Source organism: Camarhynchus parvulus, chromosome 8, assembly GCF_901933205.1.
Source record: "Camarhynchus parvulus chromosome 8, STF_HiC, whole genome shotgun sequence".
NCBI lineage: Eukaryota > Metazoa > Chordata > Aves > Passeriformes > Thraupidae > Camarhynchus > Camarhynchus parvulus.
The window spans coordinates 10891059-10918356 of NC_044578.1; the positions used below are offsets into that span (position 1 = coordinate 10891059).

The following is a 27298-nucleotide window of genomic DNA, read 5'->3' on the forward strand; positions in this document are numbered from 1 at the left end:
GAGGGGGAGTGGAGGGGCAGTGTTGTTGGGGACAGGCTTACCTGGCAGAGGGGTTAGGGGTCACGATGCAGTGCAGAGCTGTGGAGCCTCTCCTGGAGCACTGGGAGGAGGGTGGAAGGAGCCCATGCAGGATCCATGACACAGGCAGGCGGTGGCTGACATATGTCCCTGGTCCCTGTGCCCTCACACACACTTCTGCTGAGCCCACAGGAGCAGGTAGAACCCCTCTAGCTGGGCTTCTCCCTCCTGCCTGAAACGTCCTGGAGTGACTCTGCACCCCAAAGCTCCTGGGCCCTGGTCTGAGACTTGATATTCTGCCCACTCCCTTACACACATTGGCAATTAGAGCATAATTGTAATATTTGCATATTCATAACAGCTGAAATTAATCGCATTTGCATAATGGTAATGAAAGGGACTTCATTAATTACCACTTTTTGTGGGGATTTTGCATGTAAGTGGATTCCATTAGGCAGGTTGAGCTGCGGTGGGTGCAGCGGTGGGATGGGAGCCGAGTCACTGAACTGGGGATGGAGCTGTGGGGAATGATGGCATCACTGCCACCCCACCTGCCCCCGTTCACTGTGCCCCACTGCCAGGCTCAGCTGTGCTGTGGGGACTCAGGCAGTGACTTCCTACCTGTGCCCAAACCCAGGACAAGCTTCCCCTTGTCCTGCTGACACCACACTTGCCTCAGGGACCCTGATACAAACAAGGGATTGGGGGTGGGAGCAGGGATGGGCACATTGGGCTGTGGAGACACACAATCTCTCCTGGGGGCACTGCAGGGATGGAATCCTGCTCCATGTGCTCAGGAGTGACTGCTGACTGCTAGGATGACTGCTGCCACCAGCCCTGTGCCTGGAGTCCCCTGTGTATGGAGAGAGCTGGTGGCTGCTCACAGTAGTCAGGAGAGCCCTCTTTGGTCCCAGAGTGATGCCCGGGGAGAACTGGGCAGTGGGGCCAGCCAGCGTGAGCAGATGGCTCCCACTGCATCCATCACCGGTCACTGCAGGGCCCTTCCCAGGGGATGCACCAGCCTGGAGCCCCACAGCACAGCCCCGCCTGCCTGGTGCCCATCCAGCACTGCTCCCTCCTGGCAGGGGTGGAGATGTGGGCAGAGGAGCAGGATGGGGAGCAGGGCTTTGCTGGCACAGCCACGCCGGAGCCGGGCAGGAGAGATAACCCCGCCCAGTGGTCCCTGGGTGCCTGTCCATCCCTGAACACTTTCCTGCGCTTCCCAGCCCACCTGTGTGCGCACGGTCAGTTCAGCCCCGTGTGTCTGGTGCCAGCAGCAGCTGAAATCATCAACACGCACCGGCTTTGGGGGGAACGGCTCTGCAATGGTGCTGGGGAGTGACAGGTTTCGGTGCTTCGGTTCGGCCCCGGCCATGTGGACAGCCCTGCTCTGCTCCGGGAGGACGGTCCAGCCGCAGGGCACATCTGCTCAGCTCCGGATGGGAAGAGGCTTTCCCGGGAGACGGAACTCGTTGACTCCTTATTGATGACTCTTTCCCTCCTGCACGTCTGGGGAAGAGACCTGCGGAATAAATCAGTGCAAGAGACAGATTATGGCAGCTAAAGACTCCAAATGAGATGATAATTGCCGTAGTAATGACAACGAAGACCTGATGCTGCCGATAAGGAAACATCTCTCCTGCTCTTGCCTGGTGCCCGGGCAGGGGTTTGGCACGGGCGCACGGATGAGGCTGTCCCCAAGGACACCAGGGCCAGGCAGCGCTGCCCTCCCTGTGCCCCGGGCAGGGGCTGGGCGCCCACGGCGAGGGTGGTGTGTGCTGGTCCCCACAGCGGCAGGGATGAGGGTGTTGGGGCCAGGCGAGGGGCCTGGGATGGGCATCCCTGGCGGGGCTGTTTGTCTGGTTCTCCCGCCGGCTGCGTGTCAGCTCTAATTAGGCAAACTTCTGTATTCATTGCAAGCCCAGCCAGCGGAGAATTCCACAATTGAATTTTAATGCCCTAAAAACACATTACAATCAGCCTGATTAATTAAGAGATGGCTTAACATGGTGACTGGGCTGCAGCGGGCTGTGCTGGGGAGGAGGGCCACAAGGACCGGCTCCTGTGCCCCACGGCGTCGGGCACGGGGCTGAGTGTGCTGGGCCGGCATTGCTGGGGCTGCTCACTGAGCCTCATGGGGCTGTGCCAGGGGCTGACAGCCAGGGCTGTGCCCTGGAGATGCCGGGCCGCACAGGATCTCTGCACCTGCAGGCAGGGAAGGGCTGAACTCAGACCCCGGGCACCTGGTCAGCCTCGGCTCAGCCAGGCACGCAGTGGGAGCATCCCCTTCCCTCCCCAGGCCCTGCTTTCCCCTATCAGGTTGGCCACTGCTGAGCACCTGTTCCCTGTGTCCCCACTCTGGGCATGGGGACTGACACTGTGCCACGCCACTGCCATAAGCAGGGCACTCCTGGGGGGAACCCGCTTGCTTTTGTTTGGAGTGAACTGCTGGCAAGCTGGCAGGCTCCTATTAATAACTAATAGCTAATAACTAATACATACTATTAATAACTAATGATGAGCGGGGAGGTTCCGATTAATTAGTATCTGCAGTGATTCCCTGGGGTGCCAGAGATGCTGGCTAATGGGCTGAAGCTTCCCTCAGGGCAGCTCTGTCCTGCTCCCAAGCCACTGCTTGATGTCACTGTGCTGTGCCCAGCCCAACCAGGCTGTGTGCCCACATATGTCCTTGCTTGGGTCAGCCTCAGCAGCCCACCTGGACACTGTGGGATGAAGTACCCCGAGGGGAGCCCTTCCCTGCAGCCCACCATGGGTGCTGGGTAGTGGGAGTGATCCCTGCAGACCTTTTCTGGGTTGAATTCCACAGGGTGCCCTGGTCAGGGAGACAGTTTGGCCAAAGCCCATCCTCCTGCTGTGTAATGAATGGAAAAGGGAGGAATCCATAATCATGATGTAAAGGAGAGGGTGCAACCAGCAGGACATCAATCAGAGGGGAAGTGATAAAGGGAGCCTCTCGACAGGAGGGGCCAGCAGTGGAGGGAGGGATGGTGGCAGCATCATGAGGCCAAACGAAATTTTGGCACGGTGATAAATCCTGGAACGGCTGGAGCCGCTCGAGCACTAATGATGAGGAGAAAACACCAGCCACGTTTAACAAATATTTCTGCTCTGTATTTGGAGAGAAGCAGGACGACATGCTTGAATTGTACAAGAGCGATGAAACCATCTATTAATTACTGCTGGGAATGTTAAACAACATCTGCCAGCTCAGCGGGCCCAGGCACCGCCCGTCCTGGCCTCCTCCAAGAGCTGGAGGAGAATTTGGCCTCCTCATTAATTTCCTACAAAATCTTGGAATAGCAAGAAAATCCTGGCTGGCTGATGGAGAGCCCACCCATGCTGGGAGCTGCAGGGAGGCAGGGGTGCTCAGTCCTTAACTTGGCTCTGCTGGGATTTATATAATGTTTGCACCCAGTTCAATCTTTCTTGATGAAGAATAGCCGTAAGTTGGCAAAGGTTGGGCTTTTGTTTCCCATCATTTGTGTACAGATTTTCTGTATATCCATGTGGTTTTGGAGGCTGCAAGAAAGTGAGGCTTGAGCTGGACAACGTGCTCATTAAGGCATCCTGCAGGAATCTTTGTCACATCTTTGGGAGGGACTGCCATCTTTCCCTGCATCTCTCATGTGCTGTGCAGTGCCTGCAACCAGAAGAATGAAGGGGACAGAAGGGCAGAGGTGATAGGGGAATGGAGGAGATATGGAGGGGCTGGAGGGATGGAGGGGAAGGAGCAGAGGAAGAAGAAGAAATAGAAGAAGAAGGCAAAAATGAAGAAGAGGAAGAGGAGGAGGAGAAAGGGGGTCCAGGAGGGGAGGACCCCACAGGACCAGGGCAAGTCCCAGCTGCGGCACAGTCCTGCTGCACCCCATCATTAGCAGCCTAAGGTAGCTTCTTCATTTTAGGAGGTGGAAACTGAGCAAAAAAGGTGGCTGAAGGGCACAGCAGACCTCAACGGCAGAAAACAGGTGGCTCAGCAGCAGAAAGACACTAATTAACAAATTAACTCTGTACAGCATGCACTGACTGGGGTAAGCAGAGGAGGACTTGACAGAGTGACAATCCCACCAAGGAGTCCCCAGCGGGCAGCAGGGCTGACACCTCTCTTTAGTGCCAGGTCCTTGAGTCTAACCACCACTGGTGCCCATGGCCATGGAAACAAGGAGGTCCAAGAAATTCAGGTGGGATTCTGGGTAAGGAGGAGATCTGGGGACGTACACGCAGCCAGCCAGGTCCCATCACTCTGCAAAGCCTGCCCCAGCACTGGGGAGCTGGGAGGGACACCCCAGCAGGGGTGATGGGCTCAGGGCACAACCGTCATGGGGATACACTGGTCCTGGTGTACAGCTGGGGAGGTGAGGCTGGCTTGGTGCTGGATCCTGTGGAGAGGTTTTTCATCTCTTAGCCCCTTTGCATCCCGAGGGTGTAGGTTTAAGGAAGACCATCTTTGGTGAAAAATCATGAGATTTAATACAAGCAAAACTTCCGCAGCTGCCTCCAAAATAATCCAAAATTATGTGGATTATTTTTCCCAGCCCTTTTCTACACATAAAGAGGCTAGAATTTACTCCCTACAAAAGCCAAAATCCAAACAAGGCTGCAAAATATTGGGGTGCTTTAGAGGAGAGAAGAAAGCCTGGGGGGAAGGGATGCCTGGGATGCCCCCTCCCAGCCTGAGCCCCGGATTCCCTCGCACAGCCACAGGGTGCAGGGGGGAATGGGACAGGTCTGGGGGTGCCCAGAAGGGATGAGGTAAGAAGTGTCAGTGGGATGGCACCAGACACCCCAACCCACAGCACCTCATCCCTCATGGGTGCCAGCTGAGCCACCTGGGACCTTGGGACAAGGAGTTAAAATACAGAAATGTCAATTTAAATTAAAACATCTTTCATAAAGGAGAAAGATAAAACCTACCCTACAGCAAAATGAGATGAGAGATTTATGGGGTACTGGGAGGACTGGTGTCCCCACTTCAGTGGGCAGCTTCCACTGTTGGCACCGCAGGGCACCCCAAGGCACTGCCACCTCCCCATCCCAGCCACCACAGAGGCTAGAGCTGGGTCTGCAACGAAATGTCAGCTCGACAATAAAATGTGCAGAAGCTACGATTTCTTCAGGCTAATAAAACTCCTGGGCAGCAGCAGAGATGCTTGGTACAGAGCTGCCCTCCCTCTCCAGCACCCCACTTGGCCCCCTCCTCATCTTCCTTGGGGACACGGGGCCCATCTGCCCCCATGCTCATTGTGCTGGCTCCTCACACAGAGGCTGCTGAGCACAGGCCCCAGCAGCAGCGTGAGGCTCAGCTCCAGGGCTGTGTGTGCCACGGCAGGGAGTAAATCCTCTGCATCCTGTCAAGGTAAAGTGACAAAACACCGGCCTGCAATGCAGGAACCGCAGTTATAACATGAGAAAATCAATGCAATATATTACCAGAGACATAAAGATGCTATTAATGCTTCAGTGCAGAGCCCTCAGCTTCACCTACCATCGCAGGGCAGGTTTACATGAGGGCTCTGTGCATTCCCATCTGGTTGCTCAGGTCACTCACATGCTGGGGCTCAGTTCAGTGTTTATTCACTGACACCCCCACCCAGCAAAGCTTTCCTGCTCCCACACCCTGACTCCCGGGCTTTGGCCCTGCCAGGGGCCTGGGCCCCAGCTGGAGATGCACCCAGGGCTGCCAGGGCGATGCACAGCCTCAGCGAATGCCGTTCTGAGGTGCAAGGACCCAGTGAGGCTGCAGCCCCAGGCCAGGCAGGTACCAGCTCTCTTTCTAGGGATTCCAATGACTGTGCAGCTCTGCCATCCACACAGCTGCACTCAGGCACCTCCTGGAAAAGACTGAAGAGGATGACAACCCCTGTGCCCCACAGAGCGAGGCCCCAGCACCTGTATAACATGCAGCGCTCCCCTGGCATGGCAGCTGCCGGCAGGGAGCAGTCTGTGTCCTGGGGACATGTGTGCTGGAAAAGGGGGACAGCTGGAGATGTACATGCAGCCAGCCAGGTCACATTGGTCAGCAAAGCCTGCCCCAACACCGGGGAGCTGGGAGGGACACCCCAGCAGGGATGATGGGGCTCAGGGCACAGCTGTCATGGGGATACACTGGCTTTGGTGTACAGCCGGGTTGGTGCTGGATCCTGTGGAGAGGCTTTTCGTCTCTTGGCCCCTTTGCATCCCGAGGACATGGATGCCACTCCCTGCAATTGACAGTTTGGATTATTACTGAGAAGTTAACTCAAGCCTCTTCTAATTGATTAATCAATAGCTTTAATTGAGTTGAGACTTCTTAGCGGGTAGCTTCACCACTGTTATCCCCTTCGCCGGCCCTGCCCCGGCACTGACCCCCCACCAAAAACCTGTTGCTGTGTCTGGCCTCGGCCCAGGCTGGGCTCTCACAGCACAGCGAATTCCTGGGGCTTGCAGTTGCCTGGGGCTGCAGAGGGCTGCTGCAGCGGTGACAGAGGAGCCGGACCATGCGGGGCTCCCTCAACACGGGATAAGGAGGCTCCAGGAACAAGCTGAAACACAATGGGCTGCAAAATGTCCACGGCTCATGGTACCCGTTCTGTGAGCCACGGCAGAGCCGCCGGGCACGGGCAGGGCAGGACACGCACCCCAGCCGGGCAGCCTGCGAGCGTGCCTGGGGCCGCACAGAGCACGGGGAATGGGCACTGGGAGCGCGGGGCTGCCTGCGGCTACCGCCGGCTCACACTCCTGCACGCCCGAGCCACAGCTCTGCAGAAGGGGAGATGAACATTTTATGGTAAAATATGCAGAGCATGGGACAAAAGGAGAGAGCGCTTCTCGCATAATGAGACGCTGTCAGAGACAAGCTCCCCAGGAAACCAATTAAGAGGGCGCTTCGCGTGTGTCAGGCCAACATCGGGCAAAAACCCCTTTTCCCAGAACGGATTCCAGCTCCCCGCGTCCCCAGCACGGCCCTGTCCCGCAGACCCTCGGGCGCAGCCGGGAGCCCCACCCGTGTCACAGGCGGCGTGGGGCCGCTCACCCACGGTCGCGGGCACGTCCCGGAGCCCTCAGCGCCCGCAGGGCCGGGCCCAGCACTGCCCCCGCCGATGGGGGCTCGCTGCGCTCCGCGGGCGGGCCGGGGCTGCCCGGGCGGGACGCGGTGCCCGGAGTGGCGGCGGGAGCACCGCCCAGGCCCGCCCCGGCCCGCCCCGCCGCCATGGCGCTGCGGTTCTCCGCCAACCTCTCATGGCTCTTCCCGGAGCTCCCGGCGCTGCCGGCGCGGCTGGAAGCGGCGGCGGCCGCCGGGTTCGGAGCGGTGGAGGCGGCTTGGCCGGCGGGCTGCCCGGCCCAGGAGCTGCGGGCCGCAGCGGAGCGGGCGCGGGTGCGGATCGCGCTCCTCAACACCCCCCCCGGTACGGCCGCGTCCCGCTGCTCCCCCCGTGCGTGGGGTAGCGAGGACCCTCCGCCGACCCTGCCGCTCTCTCCCAGGGGACCCGGAGGCGGGCGAGCTGGGGCTGGCGGCCGTGCCCGGGCGGCAGGCAGCCTTCCGGCAGGGCCTGGAGGCGGCCGTGCACTACGCCAGGGCTGTGGGCTGCCCCAGGTAGGTGCGAGGCGGGACCCCCGCTCCGGCCGCTCTCCCGGCCCCGCGGCTGCCGGGAGGGTTTCTCTGCTGCCGGGCTGCTCCAGCGCTGCGCCCGAGCGGAGCCTGCCCTTCGCCCCGCGGTGCCTGCCGCCGCCGGGTCACGGAGCCTCTCCGGGCACCATCTCCTGCTCGGCTGTGTCGGACGGAGCCAGCTCGGGGCAGACCCCGCTGTGCGGGGCCGCGGCCTCAGCGTGCTCGGACCCAGAGCTGCCAGGCACGAGTCTGACCCTGCCCTTCGCAGCAGAGGCTCTTGTTCCCACCTCCACACAACAGTCCCCAGGATAATCATCCCTTTTTCCTCCTCAACTGCACGAATCGCTTCCACCAGGACACCACAACAGTTGCTTTGTTGAGGCCGCGCTGACTCCAGCACAGCAGAGACACCGTAAAAGATGCAGTTAGCCTGGCACAGCTCCCTTCAGCAAACCAACAGGGCCCTTTTATTCTTCTTACTTTGCACCATTCTTTCCTGTTGCAACTCAGTCCAAAGCCCTGTGGAGGGCATGGGCTAGGCACGCCAGAGGCTGCCCAGCACCATTTGCACACTGGTACAGGCACATTGAAAAGGGTTTTATTTCTGCTGTGTGCCTTCCCCCAATCGTGGCTGAAGATAGCCTGGTGCTTGAGCTCTTCATGGCAGGGCAGTCCAGCATGGGGCACTGTCCCCTCCCTGCTCACAGCCAGCAAGCAGTGACGCCACCCATGGGGCAGGCCCCTGGCAGAAGCAGCGTGCCAGTTGCCCAACATGCTGGTTTGGGGTGCCGCCAAGGAGCAAGAGTCCAAGAAAGTTCCAGAGTCAGGGTGAAAGAGCTGAAGGCAGTTAACAAAAGAGAGAAGAAGCAAGGTCTGTGATTTGTCAGGCAAAAGGTTCAGGGTCATCCCTCTGTGTATTGAGGTGGGATGGTACATATTTGTGTCCTGGCTGGCAGCTCGCTGGCTGCTGTTGTGCCTCCTGGAGGAGAGATGGCTCTTCTTACCCCTTTCTGTGTCTGCTCCCCCTTTTCCATCAGCAGAGGAAGGTGTATTAGATCAGGCCAGCTGCTCACAGTTGCTGCCTGTGATAATCTTTCTGTGCCTGTAGGATTCATGTGATGGCTGGGCGGGTTCCCTTGGGCACAGACCGCGCTGCAGTGGCAGGTGAGATGGAAACCACCTTCATTGAGAATCTCAGATACACTGCTGACCTCCTGTCCCAGGTAAGTGGGGAATGGGTCCTCCTTTGTGTGTGCAGCTCTTAGGATACCCAAGATGGGGAATATCCCACCAGCCTGGCACAGGGAAGTTACGCTTCCTGCTGCAGAGATGACAGCAGGCTCTGCAGGCTGACATTACTGTGTTACAGGAAGACATGATGGGACTGTTGGAGCCTATCAACAGCCGCATCACTGACCCTCGCTACTATCTGAACACCCCACACCAAGGTAAGCCAGACAAGAGTCTCCTTCAGAGGAGAAGGATCTCCAGAGTCTGAAAGGCAAGAGGTTGCCTCACAAGGAGGGAGATGCTGAAAGAGCACAGTTGATAAAGGGGGTCCTGGGGCTTCTCGGCCAAGCTTCCACCCTGGATGCGATGGTTTCTCATTTCTTGCCCCCTTAGCTGCTGCCATCCTGGAGAAAGTGGGACGGCCCAACCTGAAGCTGCAGCTGGTGAGTCAGCATTGAAGCTCTCAGTGAGAGAAACTTGCACAGATCCACAAAGGAGTTCTGGTGGCCATGGGCTTGTTATACCATCTTGGGGACACTGGACAGGGGCCATAGCACAGCTGTCCTTAATTGCCCACTGCTGAGCAGCTGCACCCTTCATTTTCCTCTCTCACCCCCAGGACCTTTTTCACTGCCAGATCATGGATGGCAATTTGTCACGCAACCTGGAGACGTACTTCCCACTCATTGGTAACACCCTGCACCCAGACCACTGGGGAGTGGTTTTGACAGGGCCCTCCTACTCCAGGCTCTGCTGTAGCTGGCTGGGGGTGTGGGGCTGCTCTTGGGTCACCTTGTCTCATGCCAAAGAAGGCTGCAGGCAGGGCTGCCTTGGGCATGGCCTCTCCCCTTCCCTCCCTAGGTCATATCCAGATTGCACAGGTGCCAGGGCGGCACGAGCCTGATAGCCCTGGGGAGCTGAACTTCCCCTACATTTTCGAGCTCCTGGAGTCCCTCGGCTACACTGGCTACGTGGGGTGCGAGTATGCTCCAAAGGGTGAGTGGCCCTGCAGGTCTGAGCCCCATGGGCAGGGCCAAGCACAGGCCAGCTGGCTGGGTACTGTGCAAAGACGGGCAGGTCCTGGGGGGCACAGGTAGTGGGTGTCATCCCTACCTGGGGATGAGGGCTCTGTCCTGAGCAGAAGCTGCTCCAGCTGCAGCAGGAGACCTTGTCTGTCACTGCAGGAGACACCCTGGAAGGTCTGGGCTGGCTGCGATCCTACTGGGAAAGCCGAGGGCTGCAGCACGGTGGGACCAGCAAGGCAGCCAAGTAAAACTAGAAAACCATGAGAATAAAAGACAAAGCAATGGCTTAACAGAGGAACACGTGTCTTCTCTAGGACTAGGGGAGTATGGTGGGTGGGATGATTTCCTAGAATGAGGTTAGGAGCATCTATATCATTTCCCTTCTCCAGGCTCTACTGAGCCAGCCCAAGCTGTTGGACTCTCATCTACACAAGTACTACCTGTAGCATCTTCAATTCAGTGATGGCTCAGGCACCACTGTAGGTGACTTCAGGTACACAGAAAACTTTCACTTCCAGGCTGCAGGGGTGTCCAGGGAGAGGTTTCCAATCTCCCCAGTGAGGGGAGCATTCCAGGTGGTGCCTGAAGTTGTGGAAAGAACACTTTGGATTTCCAGGTACTGAAGTTCTCATGGCTGTTGCCAGTGCCCAGCACTGACTCTGCAGCAGGGCTGCAAGTGAAGCAAGCAGTCCCCTCCTGGGCTGTCTGATCCAAGGTAACAGGCTGGGAGCTGCCTGCACATGGATACTCAAGGCTGACTGCCTTGCTGCTCTTGCAAGTGGAGCAAGTGTCAGATTCCAGAACAAACCCAACCCACAGCCAGGGCTGCTCTGCATCCTCCACAGGTAGCTTTCCACAGCCTACAGTGACTGAGCAGGGATCTGGTTCAGTTTATTTCACAGATAGATCAATGGCTCAAATGTACACCTCCATAAAACCTTCCTGTGATCCAGTTTCACCCTTCCTGTCTCATTCATGCTCTCCCAAGGAAAGCAAAAGGCCAGAAGCAGTTGTCCTCGCTGCCAGTCAGGGAGCCCTGCACTCAGGAGTCTTTCCTCCTAAAGCTAGAGCACTGTGCAGTGCTGCCCTGGGCAGAAGATGGTGCTGTGCACGCTCCTCAGTGCCTTCCCAGCAGGCAGAACTCACCTATGCTTGCCAAAGCCACGTCCCTGAGAGTTATTCTGCTTCAGCCAGGCTGCAGCAGCCAAGTTCCTGCCCTTGCTGTTTGGTTCAAGGCCATTCAGTATCAAACCCACTGAAAACAGCACACAAGGGCCATACCAGCCAGCCAGTGAGGAGGCACATCCCCAGGCTCCTTGGCCAGTAGCCAGAGGTGCCACTGGCAGCGCTGCCTGCAGTGCCCATGCACAGGTCCCCCCAGAGAGCCGCTCTTCCCACGGTCACCATGGCACGGCCGTGCCGGGGTCGCAACAGGCGCTGCTCCAGGATGGGGGTGCCGGTGCTAGAGCAGGCCTGTCCACAGGTTGAAGCAGGCAGTGTTGATCACTGACTCCAGGTGATGGTACGTGGACACAAGCTGTGGCAGAGGACTCTCGCTGTTCTGGGGCTGCACTGGGAACGGCTCCCGGAAAACCACAGTCAGGCTCTGCCAAGAAGGAGGAGAGGGTCAGGGAGCAGGATGCAGACAAGCACTGTGCAATCCCTAGCCCAGGTGTGTGGACAGTTTTTTAGCAGTTTTAGGCAAATAGTGGGAGAAGTCCCAAAATGCCAAAGGCACTAAACTAGTGCCTCTTCCATTGACAGAGCATGTTTGAGCCTCCTCCCAATTTTTCTGCTGGAAATTTGGTGCAAGGACTTGGCCACTCTGTCCCAGCTCTCATGCATCTGCAGTTACACCAATCCTGGCAGCAGCCACAGGAGAGGAGGGGATCCTACTGCCTCCACAATAACAGGAGCTTCCAGGGAAATTAGAGGGAAATTTCTTCTTCTAAAGGAAAGAGTAGGAGTGCAACAAATGGGGAAGGGGAGGAGATTAAATGTAATAACTGCAATCCTAAAAATAAATGCTGCCTGCTCCACTCTGACTAGTGACTGTACTCAAAAGGCAGGGCAAAGGCAGAGAGGAACAGGGAGCAGGCAGAGGTTGCAGGAGCTGAAGCAGAACAAAAATGTGACTCAGTGCACTCAGATCAGCATCATGGAGGCAAGACACAGGGACAGGATGTTCTCCAGAGTTGAAATGCAGCACATCCAGTAGCCAGGCTCCCTTACAAACTGGTAAAGCCACGAGAAGAGCTGTGTAACTACAAAACAGCAAATGTACCAGCATCATTTAGGAGCAGAAAGGAAGTTATTTGTGAAACCAGCTCCAGCAGCATGCAAGGCTTCAGAGCAGACTGGGGAAGACAGAACCATGAGGGAAATGCAGCTCAGTGTTACCAAAGTGATGTGCTAACGCTAAAATTCACTTTGATAAGGCAATATTTCTAGACAAAGGAATCATGGTACATCTTATCTGAGATTCAGGATGGATTTGATGTGGTGTCACATGGGAAATTTAGGTAAGCTGAAAAGATAGGAATTAACTCAAAAATTATAAGATGAGAACATGGCAATGCTGAAAGGGGAAATGGAGAGAGGTTACAGATAGAGTTCCTTCAGGACAGGTTTTGGGACTCATGTTGCCTAGTACTTTAAAAAGTCTGGTACAAAGATAAGGAGTATGCTGATAAAATTTGAGGCTAATACAAAAGATGATTGGGATAATGCAAAAAAAAAAACAAACGAAAACCCTGAGAGAGTTTTGAGAGGCTACAAGAATGGGATGAATGCTAAGCACAAAATACAATGTTATGAAAACAAAGCATTTCTGTAACAAAATGAGAGTCACTGGGAGAGGGGATGGAGGTTCTGGGTTTATCATATCAATGACCACAAGGTGACACTATGACCATCAGGTGGCAGGAGGCACTGAGCAGCCTTCCAGCAAGCACCACCTCTTCTGTCTCCCTACCTGCTTTTCAGATGGAGCATGATTTTTATACAGCATCAGTTACTCTGCAGTCTCTGCAGAAGCCTTATTGTGGACTGAACCCTCTTGTAGATCCCCTGCTCTCACATGGAGCTGCATTTCCTGTGACCTATCCTGTACTCTGCCTGGGAGCACAGCTGAAATCAAAGTATTTTTGCCCTCAAGTTCAGTGAAGGCAAAGGCCCTTGCAGGTTTGCTAGGACCCTGACAGTGCAGGTCCCCTTCCTTTCTGCCAGATAGGAGCAGCCCACAGCACTGATGATCCCTCCCAGCCAGACTCAGTGTGACCTGACTTTGGACTGAATACAGAAGGACTGCTTAGCCTGAATAGAGAGACAACTGAGAAAATGATCCAAAAGCAATCCTGTGAAGGAAAAGAGGATCAAGTGTTCACTCTTTTCTAATACAAGAACAAAGGAACATCACACGGAAAGAACAGTAAGAGTTTCAAAAATAAGCCAAGGAACTTCACCTAGACTGCAACTGCCTTATGGAGCTGTAAGTCAGGGGAAATCATGGATGCCAGAAATTAACCAAAGGAAATAAAGCGGTGGAGGGCTATTAAATAAATGCAAAGGCCACTTCTAGCTCAGGATGGGCCTAAGCTACAGATTTTCAGATGCTGGGACAGTATTGAGGAGAAGCATTACAAGCTTCTTGACCTGGTTGTGTTCTCATGCACACCTGCCCTTGGCCACTGCTGGATCAATCTAGACAGATTCCTGGCCTGAGCCAACATAGCTGTTGTTCTGTTCCCAAGAACTCACCGTTTTTCCTGAATGGGAATCAAGAAACACAAGAACAAAGCAATCTGTGAACTTCTGGTTGAGCACAACCTGTCAGGAGAGTCACAGAGCATGTTAGAAAGGAGCCAGTACAGAACCCAGAACAGGGACACAGAGACAGAGGCTGCAGGTGGGCAATGGGCTGTGTCTTACCAGATACTGGGTGCCAGTTTCAGCATTGTGGAAGTGCCGACAGCTCTGGGGAAAACGGCTCAACAGCACCTTGATGAGGCTCTGGTACCAGGAAACTGTCATGGTGAGGAAGCATTCCTGAAGGCATAGAAAAGGCCTGATCTTCAGTCTCCCTCTAGCCATAGCACCAGCAGCCATAATGCTACAGCAGCCTTCAGACCCCAAATCAGATGCAACCTTCACAGCCCACTGAGGATGCTAACCGAGGGCTGTTCACTCTCTATAGGCAGGTCCATGCAGTCTCCCCCTTCCCCTGCCAGTTAGGAGCTGTGTTCCTGCCTCTACCTCCCCACCAAGCAGGAAGAGGTGTGCATTGCAGGCCTCTTCACCTGGCACCCCACTCCATCCCCAGAGCAGAACAGCAGCTGCTGTGCTGTGCCCCAATCCCTGCTGCTCACCAGCTGGGGGTCGACATCTGCGATGGATTTCCCATGCACGGCATCGAGCAGCTCCTCCAGCTCCACCAGCGAGAGCTTGCCCAGCTTCAGCTTGTCAGAAGCCAGAGGCTCCAGAAGGAAGAGGCGCTTCCAGAGGTTGTCCCTGCGGCAGTGGCACTTGGCCAGCTGCACCATGCTGCTGAGCTGCTTCTGGGCTGAGGCCACCTCAGAGGCCAGCAAGGGGAAGAGCGGAGAGGTGTAGAAGAGCCCTGGCCCCAGTTTGACCTGCGTGCCCCCCGCATAGAACTCGCTGCTGTCCTCCACGTCCTGCCACAGCTCCCGCTCTGCCGACGGCTGCTGGGCCAGGCTCGGCTCTGGCTCCGCTGCCTCCCAGGCCGCCCGGCCTACCAAGGGCTCCAGCACCTCCCGCTGCAGGCGCGGCAGCTTCTTGAAGCGGCGCATGTCGGCCGTGAGCCGCGGAAAGAGCTCCCGCTGGCTCGTCATGATGACATAGAAACGCAACCTGGGAGCAAGGAGACACTTGTGAGCTGGGGAAGGGCTGATCCCCTCTCAGCAGCACTGCAAATGAACCACAGGACCCTCTGTCCCTGCCAGAAACAATGCTTCTCTGCCCAGGTTCTCACAGTGATCCTCCCCAGACACCAACAACTCTGCCTGTGCTATTTCAGACAGAACCAGTCCCTCCCAGAGCCCTCCTGCCCAGCCAGGAAGCTTTGCTGTCCCTGGCCCCCAGTGCTCACCGGAGCATGCGTCTCTCTGCCTCGCTCTGCTCCTCAAACGGTGCAGCACTGTGGCAAACCAGGAGGGACACATCGAAGTCATCATGGTGACGCAGACCTTCAGAATCCTTGTAGGAGCCCGAGCTGGGATAAAAAAGCACATCAGTATGAAGGAAGCCTCACTTTGTTCTCTGATAACAACAGAACTGTTGCACACAGGGAATTCCACACAGCAGTAGTCCTCAGAAGTGCCATGGGAAATGTCAAATGCAGCTGCACATATACACACCACTATTGGCCATCTCAGAAGGACTGGCCAGAACTGCTGTCTGGCACTGTATGGAACAGTCAGCTTTGCTGGCACCTTAGGGCAGTGTCCCCAGGACTGGCAGGTTGCCACCAATCTCCAGCAACTCCAGGAACTTGCAGCAGATGCACTCACCTGTTCCAAATAGAGACCAGTGCATATTCGTTCTGCTCTGTGCCCGGTGTTCCCTTCTTGCTGTCACTGCCCGTGGCCGGTCGGGCCATGCGCAGGGGTTTCATGTGGTAGGTGTTGGCATGGTCAGCGATGTAGTTGTACAGCTGGTGTGCAGTGATCATGTTGGTGGGCAGGGCCAGCGTGCCTAGTGGAAAAATACATTGCTATCACAGGAGACACTCTGTGCCTCTTACCTGGGCAGAGCAGTGTCCTCCCATCTACTCCAGAAGACAGAGCAACCAACCTGCCCCTTCCACAACAGGGCAACAAGGACCTTCCCTAGAGCTCAGACACTCCCATCACCCTCACCCTGTCATCTCCCTGAATACTCCAAAGGTCAGGAAGGTTTATTTGTAAAGGACTTTTGCCAAGTTATGTGCTGGTAATCAATCCCAGACTGAACATATATTGACCTACATACCTTGGAAAACATGATTACGGCCAAACTTGGGGATGTCAGAGTGATGGGCAATGAAATCCTCCAGGAAGCTGGTGAGATGGTAGCCTTGGCGGAGAGCCATGTGGGAGCCCAGCAGGTACTGGTGGACTATGCGCAAGTGGAAGTCGTAACTGAACGAGTGCACGTGCATGAGGTCCCGCACCTTGTCACACTCCTCCGTGAAGAGCATAGACAGCTGTGGAGGGACACAGAGTCAAGGCAGGAGTGTTAGCAGGCACCTCACACCCTCCTGCAAAGCCCTGCTGACAAGGCATGGCTCAGCCAGTGCAGCTGCCCCAGCATCAGAGCAGGATGCAGCCTCATAACACTGCCCTGTGCACGTGCAAGCTTTCCAGGAAAGAAAGGCTCAGCAAATCTGCAGACAAGGTCCTGGAAGGCTCTAAATGTAGGAGAGACACTCCTGGCATATCTAAGATGCAGCCTTGCTACAGAGCTCCCTTGGAAAGGACAGTATGGTCATGCATTCCTCCTGTCTCAGACAGCCTGGGGCTGGCCAGCCTCTACACAGACACCCAGTGCCCTTGGGAACAGGCAGGAGATACCCTGACCCTAACAAAGGAGAAGGGAGCAAGCAGCCCCAGAGTGTTGTAGAGCAAGGCACAGAGGTATAAAGGAACCTTTCTGTGGTTCTGTGGAAAGTAATACCCTCTAGCAAAGGGCAGGAATCACATTCACAAATCCCTGTTCCCATTCCACTTCCTTCTTGTTCCAAGGGAAGCAGAGAGCCATGCACTAACTTTGCTTGGAGTGGGCATCTTTGCCAGAATTGCTCCTATTCCTCCCCAGTCTGCTCTGTCTTGGTCCCCAAGCTAGGACAAGAGTCATCCTCTCACTAAACCTCCCACCCCCTTTTACTGCAATCCAGCTCTGCTCAAGCAGCGCCATGGAGGGCACGTGGCTGCAGAAGGCTCTGTGAGGCTCTGCTTTTCCATGAGGGGGGAGCAGAGGTCTCCAGAACTTGCTATGCCTGAAATGCCCACTATGTTCCAGAGATCACTCTTCCCCACAAAGCATCCCCCGACCCTGAGGAGCACCAGCTGTGCCTGCAGAGCCATTACCTGGGAGTTCACGGACTGGCCCATGGGGATGCGCGAGCACTCCAGCGCATACTGCTTCACACAGAAATAACAGCCCTGGAGGAGAGAGCACGTGAGCACAGCACAGCCTTGGGCCCTCCAGGGAAGGAGCACAGCCCCCACGCTTCACACCTGGCCTGGGGCCCAGACACTCTCACCCCACCTTCTGTCTCACCTCTTGTCTGAACCAAGCCAGACCAGCCAACACGTGGCTGAGCACAGAGCACCCTAACTGCTGCTGAGCTCTTCATTATCATTCCTCCAGGCAACTCTTACTGCTCTGAGCCCTGCAGAATCATCTCCAGCTGATCTCAATCTTGCAAGACCATGGAAGAAGTGGGACAGGACAAATGAAGAATCACATGTCCATGCTGCACTCCTCATCACTCCCTTTGTCACCTCTGAACACTGTCCCTGAAGATACCCCAGAGATCTTGCTTTGTTTCTTGTTCTTTCTTACCTGGAAGGCCAACTCCATGAGCACAATCCCACCAGGAAGAGCTCTCTGTAGATGGTAGGTGGCAACAGCAGGGCTTGTGCTCTGGGAAGAGAAGGACAAAGCTGAAGAGGTCCTCTGGCTCACAGGGGTGTGAAGCTGCCACAATGCTCTGTGGCAGAGGTGGAAAAAGAGAGGCCTTATCAACTGAGCAATCTCACTGGAGAGAAGAGACGAAGTGTCAGAGCTGACAGTGAAAAGAATCCTAACAAACCTAATGAACAGCCTTTGAGAGAACACACCAGGCACATCAATCCCTTCACATCCTGCTTGCTCAGGACAAGGTGTCTCTAGAGTGTAGGGCACTGAGCCAAGGAATGATAGTGTCCATGGAACCTCACTCCCTGCTGTGGTGTTCCCAGTGCCTGCCTGATACAGCAGCTATCAGAGACATCCTGTCTCAATTTAGAGTTTAGCTGCCAGCAAATTCATTTGCTCCCTCTTAACTTGCTCAGCAGATTGCTCTCTTCTTGTTTTATCTGAAAGGTGCTGTCTTACCCACAGTCCTCCACCAACATCAGCCAAAGGCAGGTGCCAACAAAGTATCAGCAAAGGGTGAGTAAATGCTACAGGGTCCCATCATCCCAGGGTGATTCCAAAAGCCATAGGTAGTTTCTATTTAGATAGAGACTCCAATGGATTCCTCTCCCAGGTACTTACTTATTCAGTCTTGTAAGCTCATGTTCACAAAACTCATGTGTTCACAAAACCTTTTGTGTTCACAAAATCTGCTGCTCCAAAAACCACTCTCCTTAGTTTCAAAACTGGCTCCAAATACTTTCATTTAATGATCTTTAGGTGTTGTATTGAATAAGACAGGAAAGGGTCAATTCCTTTCCAGGTTAGCTGCAATATTGCAGAGCTCTGACTTGTTCCTCCCTAGCTGCCACTTCTTCCCTCAGCCTGCTCTCACAGTAGAGCCATTCCAGACTTATCTTCTCTAACCTCTTTAACTTCTGCATTCATCTCACTCTAACTAAAGATTCTTCTGCTCTAGAGCTGCCCTTAAGCATAGATGCTGAAGGTTCTCTGACAGCTAATACTTCAGAACTTCACCCAAAACCAGCTATCCTTGCCCTAGGTCATCCTGTTCCTGTTTTGAGCCCCTCCAAGTTGTTACCAGTCTTTTGATTATTTGCCCTGGTTCCACCCAATGCCAGGAAAGGGCTCTGAGGCCTGTAGGAGGACATGCAGGATGGCAAAGAGATCTCATCACACTCAAACTCTCAAAGATGGTGCTGGTCTAGACATGCTTTCTCTGCCCTCCCACCTCCTTTCTGCCTGAAACAGTTTCAAAAGCCAACCAGAACTGGCCCACTCCACAGCCTGACCTCCATCCCAGTTCCACTCTTGTAACAGAAATGCACTCACCTTTGGACTTCCCTCTGGTTTCGGCTTTGTGTAGGAAAAGGACCCTCTACCCTCCACTCCCATTGCTGCCAGAGCTCGGATCCGGCTTGTGCTACTGGAAAGGAGAGAAGGGACAGCCTTGAGCAAGGAGCCAAGCCCTATTGTGTCAAACCAGGGCACAGCTCAGTGTGCTGGCTCTTCTCCAACACCAGGGCTCCCAGCACGTCACTGACCTGCGAGCGGTAGGTGATGGTGGCCGCACCTGGACCAGAATGAAGCCCATGCTCTGCAGGTACTGGATGTACTGCTGCAGGAAGGCATTGCACATCTCCTGCAGCCAGGGCTCCTCCTTCCCCTTGCAGGGCAGTGCATCTGCCGAGTCACAGCTGTGGCTGCGGTCTCTCCCCGATGCTGTAGAGTCATTGGAGCGGTGGCGCTTCTGCAGGAGAAAGTATGTTTGTGAGGAGAACTGCTGTGACTGGCCCCAGCAGGGGACACCAGGTACACTGGCTGAGCAAAAGGCAGATCTCTCTCTGCCAGAGAGCACTAACATCTGTTTGTCCAAGCACTGTCGCAGTGCATGCACCAAAATGCAAGATCCAAATCTACCCAGCCATGCACTGACCTAGCAGTGCTGCAATAACCTGCAGGAACCTGCTGCTTCCCCCTGAACATCTGCCTCCCCCAGAACAGCTTCCACAAAGTGTTAGTGGCTCACAACTGGCTCATACAAAGCTCAGAGCTTCAGCTCCTATTACCATGGTAAGAGTCCAATCCCCTTATGAATCCTGCTGACTTCTCAGGATTTCTAGCAGTTCAGTAGCACTGAAAAGGAACAGTGTTTCCTTCTAAAAGTTCTCCTTTTGATGTCTTGAATACTCCTTTTCTATGTGCTGAGAGAGACTAAGGTTTCTTTTTTTGATCTCTCTACTTTAAGCCTGCAGTTCTGTTACATGTTTCTATCTGGCTTTCTGCCTATCTGCTCCACCAACCACAAGAGATGTCTCTTCACCTGGCATCTCTCCAGCTACTCACTGACCTTCTCCAAGTCTCTCCAGATCAGTGCCTTTGCCACAAGATGTTTGGTCTCACACTAACTGGCCAGATGAAGACATTAATACACAGGTATTTTAGAAATTTATTAGCATATTACCCACTATACTAACACCTCTTTCTGATGTACTCTAACCAGTGTCTGCTGCACCCAACTGTTCCCAAATTGCACAAACCACTGAGATGTGTGCTCTGTACAGGCTCTGCAGTGAGTGTGCAATACAAGAGGGTTCAAATTTCTCTCCACATTGTGCTGTTTTACTGCAAACCAGATCCCAGCTCCCACAAAAGCTTTCATTTCACAGGCTACTCAGGTGCCTTTTGAGTTCCTTGCATTCTTTTTCTGTTCTGACCAATCTAAACAGCCCTCCAGCACTGCAAAGCCTGGCAACTCATATGTCCCAGTAAAGACCTGGAGATACAGAAACCAATACAGCACCTTGAAACCCCTGCTGCAAGGCTCTTCAAATCCAATAACCAATTTCCATTTTCCTCTATTCCAAAAACAAAGTGCTGTGATGATACTTTCCCTTTCACCTGTGAGTGTTCAATTTCTGTAGCAACTTCTGCTTAAAGACTGTCAAAATCCTTTTGACATTCTGATAAATTACAACAGTCTGTTCTTCCCTTCTGACACACATACAGAGTGTGAACAGCCACTATGGGATCTGCACTGGTTAGGCTGCCACCTGCTCAGGATTCAGCTGGTTTGCCTTCAGTAGTTTTGGCTATTTGTTGGGTCCAGAAAAGGCTTACCAGGTCTGGCTGCTGAATGCATAAGGCAATTTTTGCTTCCTTAACAGATCAGTACCAGGCATTGCCCTTGATGGCTTCTCCAGACTCAGCCCTGAATTCCCTGAGTAGAAAAGGAAATCAATCTTCTCCAGGGATAGTGTGGCCGCAGGAGAAAAGCTTTGAGGACCCAAGGATTTTCTCAGTCTCCAACTTACAGCATTCAAAGCCATCCTGTATTTTAGGAGTGAGGCCAGAGCAGCCCTGTCTTGGGAAAAGACAGCTCCTTTGTCCCTGTGCACACAGCCTGACCCCACTGGTGCTTGCTGACACTCACCTTCCCCTCGACCTTGCCCAGCTGGTCAGTCTGGATTTGCTGCCGGAAGGCCGGGTCAAAGAGCAAGGGGGTGGCACAGTAGTGAACCAGGCGTGAGGATTGCTTCAGAGTCTCCAGATCTGCCAGCTGCACAACATGAGAGGAGCACAGTTGCAGCACACACCCCTCACCAAGGCTGGGAACAAGCTCTCCATGACGCTGCAGTGCTGCTCAAATGGAGATAACCGGGGGAAGCCCCTGCTTTACAGCCTTTGCAGCGCTGGGCACTGAGGCTCCATGCCCAAATGTGGTTCAGAGCCCTGAAACCCCAAAAGTTCAAGCAGAGACCATGGCTCCACTGCCTAGCACCATCCCCACCACACACCCTGCTCGGAGCTGCAATGCTCCCCTTTGCTGGTGCTCCCACTGTGTTGTAAGAAGGCCCAGACCACCATCTGTCCAGGCTGCACTCACACTGATAGGCATGTTGGACTGAGCTGATCTCTGCTGCCAGGTGACAAAGAGGTTTTCAATCTTCATCTGTTTCTCCAGTTCTGAAGGAAAGAGAGCAGTCTTAAGAGCATCAAGCCACAGCCCCAAGTATTGCTACTCTCCTTCACTTCCATCCTGAACAGGCTATAACCCATTCCCACAGAGAACTGTCCCCTGACAAAACTCTTGTTCTGCTCTGATCTCCTTTTCCAGAAGTGAGATTATTAGGCAGGTTCCCACGCTATCAGCCCCTCTATCAGCTTTACCTTTCCTCTCCATGCTCTTGATTTCCAGGAACTGAGCCCCGTGCCGAGCCACGGGGTCAAAAGGTCCCAAGTCAGGCCCGTGGGGTAAGCGCCTGATGGTGGTGACATCCCTCAGAGCTTCGTCAAAGGGCACCACGTCGGGGTGGAAGTGCAGGGACGGGAGGCTGCGGGCAGAGCTGCCCAGCCGGCCTTGCTCCTTGCTGGGTGGGGGACACGGGCTCCGGATCAGCGCATCCACCTCCAAAGTGGAGTTCAGGAAAGGATTTGGCTCCTAAGCAAACAGACACAGCCATGAAAGCCTCCTTGCTGCAGCCCTGGAGCAAGAACCCCCAGAGTAAATCTAGTTCTGGCCATCTGCTGAGATCTGTGTTAGCCTTTTACTACGAGTTCCAAAAAGAGCATGCCTGGGCTCTAATGTGAAGTGGGGAGCCCATTCCTCAGCCTCCACCCTAAGTAATTCAGTCACCAATATGTGCTGCCAGCAGAAGGACCTGGCTTCTCTTTTCACCTGTCTCCAAGAGCAGGGCAACAGTCTGGCTGGAAATGGTCAAGTTGGACATGTGAATGCCTGGGGATGCCCTGCCAGTCAGCACACAAAAGGTGCTTGCAAGCTTCCTCAGATCCCCAGACTGCCAAGGCCCTGCCTGAAGAAGAAAGGACTGCCCTGCCTGGAGTGGTACCCTACCTGCTTGCTGTCTTCATGCCATGGTGTGTCCATGAAGCAGTGGTGGTGGAAGAGTCCCAGCTTTTGGCTGATCAGGCAGTGCACGATGTGGGACCGGGCATTCTGCCACTGCAGCAGGCGTGTCAGGGAGCAGTTCAAGTTGGCCCCCAGGTCTGGGGACCAGTTGTAAGTGTAGAGGGTCAGCTGTAGAGAGAGGAAGGGGAGGAAGACTTCAGGACATGCTCAGAGAGAGCCTGCATGGTGGCTCAGGCTGCCCCAGGTGTTCTGGTGGTACTTGCTGCAGCTGCAGCCAGTTTCAGACGACAGTCTGGAACAGGGAGAATGGCAAGAGCTCAGTTACAGTCCCCTGTATAAACCACAGCCATTACTACCTTTTTGTCAATGATCTCCATGAAGAGAAACCTTTGCCGGGGCACCAGGTCTCGACCAACAAGGCTGGGATCAGAGCCTCTCTCTGCTGAGCTGAATTCCATGGCCTCAAAGCGCTGCAGCCCTTTGTGAACTGGAAGAAGCCAGAGTTATGAGCCTCAGTACTGGTCCATCCCACTTTTATGTCCCACCATGCCATTAAGATGCCATGACAGAATGTTTTGCCACAGTACTGCTCAGCTCATCTTGAAATAAGCTGTCACAAGCACATTCAAGAGTACGGTCTCAGAAGGCAAAACCAGATAAGCCCAGTGCCCACCTCTGGGCACAAGTAGTCTGTCCCAGTAAGCAGGGGACCCCTGTTCATTGATGTCCCCCCCGCAAAAGGCCCCAGCACAGTCCCAGGGACCACAGCCAGGCACTCACCCTGTTCTGTGCTGCAACGCCACTGCTGGAAGTTGCGTCCCAGCAGGATGAAGTGTCTGATGACTCCAGGGCAAGGGCTGGTATTCTGACCAGACTTATAGGGCAGGAAGGCAGTGCCCCGATGGTAGCTGCAAAGAAAAGCCCCAGAGGTGGCTGCCAAGTAGAGCTGTGGCAGTAGAAGTACAGCTGATCAACACCTGCTGGTGCTAAACAGCCACCTGTGAATTGAGTAACTCACCAGATCTGCTCAAACACTTTGACAGAGGTGTCACTTGCCAGGGCAGTGACCAGATTCACCACTTCCACTAGGATGGAGGACAGGAGGAAACGAGAAACCATCTCCAAGGAGCACTGCTGCACCGATGGGCACCCTGCATGGAAGATGTACTATAGGACAAGGTGCCAAACTGCCCCAAAGCCACATCCTGCTCACATGAGCAGTGGAGAGGGCAAAGGGCCTGAGGCAGGCAGAGCTGGAGAACAAGAACCTTACATGGATGAGAAGATGAAGCCTGAACTTACCCCTGGTTTTAGGTTCTGGCCCAAAGTGGGACCTGGACCAAACATCCTGTATGCTCTGAGCACAGCACTTTATTCCCCCACTTATTCCTTGTTCCCTGGCTTACTCCACATCAGAGGAAGAGGAGAGGTCTATTTTGCCAGCAAGAGTGTGAGAGGATGTACAAACATCAAAGTGAAAGGTAACCAGAAGGTAGCAACGTGGCAGCCATACAACCCCAAATCCCTGCAATCCTCTCCCTCCCTGCCTGCAAGAGGGTCTCCCATGCAACTTCACAGTCCCAGAGCATGTTGCAGAGGCTCAGATCCTCCATCCCTGCTGCACCTGGGAGCTAAAGCACTACCACAGCTGGTTGCTGGAGGCCAGGTCTCTCCAAAGCAGCTGCAGGCAAGTTCAGCAAGCCTCGGACCTGGAGCATGGCAGACATAACCCAGGCCTTAGAAGGCTTGTTCTGATGCACAGGCACATGCCAGGCCTCCTGCAACAGCTTTCTAATGCTGATGCTGGCCCTGAGACCAAAGTGACTCTGGGGAGGTTTGGGGAGAAACAGGGTGTGTAACTAGGACCAGCAAGGAATGAAGATGGATGCTGCTGTAAGAGGACTTGTCCTGAGAGCTCTGGGTAGAAAGGCCCACTCCCAGCCCATCTGGAGGAGCTGAAACACATACCCAGGTGGTTCATGAATGCCATCCACTGCTGGCAGGTTTGATTGAAGAGTGGGTGCATGGTACCTACATCTCCTTCTTCCAACTGGCAGGCTCGGCGCCTGAGGGGAGGGAAGGGAAGCACAGTTACACTAGATCAGCCATCTGTAGTGAAGGTAGAAAAGTGCAACACAGCTCCAGAGCAGAGCCCTGGGAGCCTCCTTTTTGGGTTGACACAATCCTTGAGCTGGGTCACTCTTGATCAGTAGCCATATGAGTGTCAGGTGTTGCACAGGGCCCCACAGTGCAGAGAAGGGATCTCTGGGAGGGAGAAACAGCTGTGCTCCCAGCAACACTCCAGCAATAAGGGATAAAGCTTTGTGTGTGGAAGGCAGCTTTCCTGAACTGCTGTGTAAGGGAGAAACTACAAGGAAAAGGAATGTGGTCCAGAGGCCATCAGGATGCAGAGCAATGTACAACAGATTGGGGGAACAGCATCCTGGCTGTCCAGCCTGCAGGCTGTGCTTGCCTCTGTGCCTGTTCCAGCTCAGCTGTGGCCGTGGCCCGATCCTGGCTCAGGTGCTGCTTGACATTCTCTGTCTTGTGCCGCCGTCTCGTGCGAGTCTCCTCTGGCCTCTCCAGCACAATGTCATCAGTAGTCTTGGGGCTGCCCAGCTCTGAGGACTCTGTCTTGCTCTAGGGGAGGAAGGGATAAGTTAATGTTGTGCACATACACAGCCCAGTCAGTGCCCTCATCTCAAAGTCCCTGCTGCAAGCCTGGCTTCCCACTCCCAGCAAGATCCCTACTGTCCACTCCTCATGGCCTGACACACTATGAGGACCACATAGGCCCTGTTCCTTCAGCAGTGTTACCAGCATGTCCCAGAAGCTGCGGCGTCCCAGCTTGTTTGTGGGTGTCACTGGCTCTCCAGAGCTTGGTGAGGGTGCAGAGGTGAAGTGCAGGGGTGGAGGACAGCTTCTGCCAGGCCCCCCACTGGCCAGGGCCAGGCCCTTGGTCTCTGACATGGTCCTCCTTAGGCCTCCTGGGGAGACAAAGCAAATCAGACTCTGCAGAGCCTCCCCCTGCAAAGCTGCTGGGTACCCCATTGTGTCTGGCTAGACCCTGGCTGGAGAGAAGAGAAAGAGCCATCAGTAACATCCAGCAAAGTGGATTCAGTCTCAGGGATCAGACAGACCCTTAAATATCTCTCCAACACCAACATCTATGATGCTTCTTCCCCAAGACACCACACGGGAGAGCAGCTTCCTCCCTCCATGCCCACCCAACCAGATTCCCCCAGCACAGCCAAGCTCCTACAGGCCAGGCAGGAGCAAGGCTGGGTGGAGGCCCAAGGTGGCTATCCTGGCCAGGCTCTCACCCGCAGAGCTCAGGTCCTCCAGGTCTGCAGCACTGAGGGGGCAGGCGGCTTCCACGCACAGCGGGGCCGGCAGCACGAGGAACTCCATGACGGCGTCGCAGAGCGCGTGACGCAGGGCCCCGCGCAGCTTCTCCGACAGCTGCAGCAGGCTGATGTTGCCCTTCTCCCAGATATCCAGGCGCACCCGCATGCAAGGCTCTGTGGGGAAAGGGCTCTGCATGGCTCTTCAGCCTTGCCTTCCCAGCCCCCCGAGGTGCCCCAGGCACGTGGAGGCTGCGGGCAATGGCGGCTGCTGGCCAGCTCCCCACCTGAAGGCAGGGGCTCAGCCCCAGGCTGGTGCCTGCTGACGGCTGTGAGGCTTTCAAAGTCGCTGTCCTGCAGCAGGCCCACGATGGGAGAGGGGCAAGGCAGCTTCAGAGGGTCAGGCCTCTCCCCGTGGGGCAGCAAGGTGGGGCTGCCGTGCTCATCCACGAATGTCAGCGCAATGCACGCGATTCCTGCAGGGCAGAACCCGAGACAGCCTCCATCAATACCCACCAAGTGCAGCCCCACAGTGCCTGCCTACACCTTGCCAGCTGGGACCATCATGTCACCACTCAAGCTGAGTGTCACAGGCAGGGCCCACAGGAGGGGAGGCAGCCAGGGGAGCGGAGGCAGGCTGTGCCTGTGGGGAGCCAGGGTAAGAAGCATGTTTGGTACAGGGTGTCCCCATCATTCCAAGAATCTCTCTCTTGCAGAGTCACAGCAGATTTCACCTTGCCCTGCAGGAGCTTCCTGGGTTGTCCAGCACCATATGCAAGAGGAAAGTATCTCCATTTGCACCAGGAGATCCTTTATGCAGATTGATCCAGGATGGGGCTCACCATTCCTGTCCTCTTAAGGGACAGAGTACAGGGCCCAGATACTCTTCAGCAGCCCCCTCCAGGCTGTGAAGGATGTATAGTCCCTGCAGATAGGACACCTTGAGATTACACTCACAGCCCCCTCCTCACTGTACACCTGAACAGGATCAAGTGCCTTCCCCATGCACCCCAACCAGGCAGAACTGGGGATAAGGCAGGCTCACACCCAGGACTAGCCTGGAGTCACTGCAGATAAAAATTCAGCCCCTGCCTGTTGGCTCAGCAGCACAACCACCCAGTCTCCATCATTCCCTGTGAAGCATAAGCTCTGCAGCAACTTTTCCTCCAAGGCATAGCAGACACAAGGCAGAGTGCACTGGGATGGAGAGATGCTCACAAAGCAGAGAGGTTCAAATCAGAGGGCAGCTCATGTGCATCCACACTGAGGAAAGGAAACTACACCTATGAGCAACCCCCACAGAACCTCTTGCTGCAGCAGGGCAACTCTGCAGGACATGGTGTCAATACAGAGCAGGAAATCTGCCCCACATGACAGTGAATATGAGCTCCATTAACCAGACTTTCTTTCTTTAAGCAGTAAAGGGCACAAACTCCTCAACAGTCTGCCTTGGCAGTCGGCCCCAGGCCCACCAAAATGGCCGAATGATCATGTGGTAATTATAGACCATTCCCCTTTTCTTCTCCTGGATAAATTCCCACACTCAGTCTCTTCAGCCTCTGGCACA

At 54.9% G+C, this 27298-nt stretch overlaps 2 protein-coding genes across 7 annotated transcripts in view; one reads left to right on the forward strand and one right to left on the reverse strand.

Annotated features, from left to right (window-relative positions):
• The first annotated feature begins 7219 nt into the window (after positions 1-7219).
• HYI (hydroxypyruvate isomerase (putative)) lies at positions 7220-10248 on the forward strand. Its single transcript, XM_030953146.1, has 8 exons — positions 7220-7421; positions 7498-7609; positions 8733-8847; positions 8994-9072; positions 9248-9297; positions 9474-9543; positions 9716-9850; positions 10039-10248. The coding sequence occupies exons 1-8, from the start codon at positions 7226-7228 to the stop codon at positions 10125-10127; spliced, it is 846 nt and encodes a 281-aa protein (XP_030809006.1). The 5' UTR covers positions 7220-7225; the 3' UTR covers positions 10128-10248.
• The window catches only part of SZT2 (SZT2 subunit of KICSTOR complex), a 53828-nt gene continuing 36695 nt past the window's right edge, over positions 10166-27298 (reverse strand). For 3 of the 6 annotated variants that reach the window (XM_030953142.1, XM_030953143.1, XM_030953139.1), the window contains exons 50-72: positions 26019-26207; positions 25711-25908; positions 25205-25374; positions 24861-25027; positions 24356-24453; positions 23406-23538; positions 23168-23295; positions 22744-22874; positions 22373-22555; positions 21688-21958; positions 21404-21483; positions 20951-21076; positions 19062-19267; positions 18850-18943; positions 17443-17523; positions 16965-17039; positions 15868-16081; positions 15408-15591; positions 14987-15109; positions 14247-14748; positions 13810-13926; positions 13639-13707; positions 10166-11485 (exon numbers count right to left, since the gene is read on the reverse strand). In XM_030953142.1, coding sequence (XP_030809002.1) covers positions 11342-11485; positions 13639-13707; positions 13810-13926; positions 14247-14748; positions 14987-15109; positions 15408-15591; positions 15868-16081; positions 16965-17039; positions 17443-17523; positions 18850-18943; positions 19062-19267; positions 20951-21076; positions 21404-21483; positions 21688-21958; positions 22373-22555; positions 22744-22874; positions 23168-23295; positions 23406-23538; positions 24356-24453; positions 24861-25027; positions 25205-25374; positions 25711-25908; positions 26019-26207 — 3683 coding nt within the window. In that variant the 3' untranslated portion in view covers positions 10166-11341. The remainder of the gene's footprint in view (positions 11486-13638; positions 13708-13809; positions 13927-14246; positions 14749-14986; positions 15110-15407; positions 15592-15867; positions 16082-16964; positions 17040-17442; positions 17524-18849; positions 18944-19061; positions 19268-20950; positions 21077-21403; positions 21484-21687; positions 21959-22372; positions 22556-22743; positions 22875-23167; positions 23296-23405; positions 23539-24355; positions 24454-24860; positions 25028-25204; positions 25375-25710; positions 25909-26018; positions 26208-27298) is intronic. The other 3 variants (XM_030953145.1, XM_030953140.1, XM_030953144.1) reach the window with 2 other exon arrangements.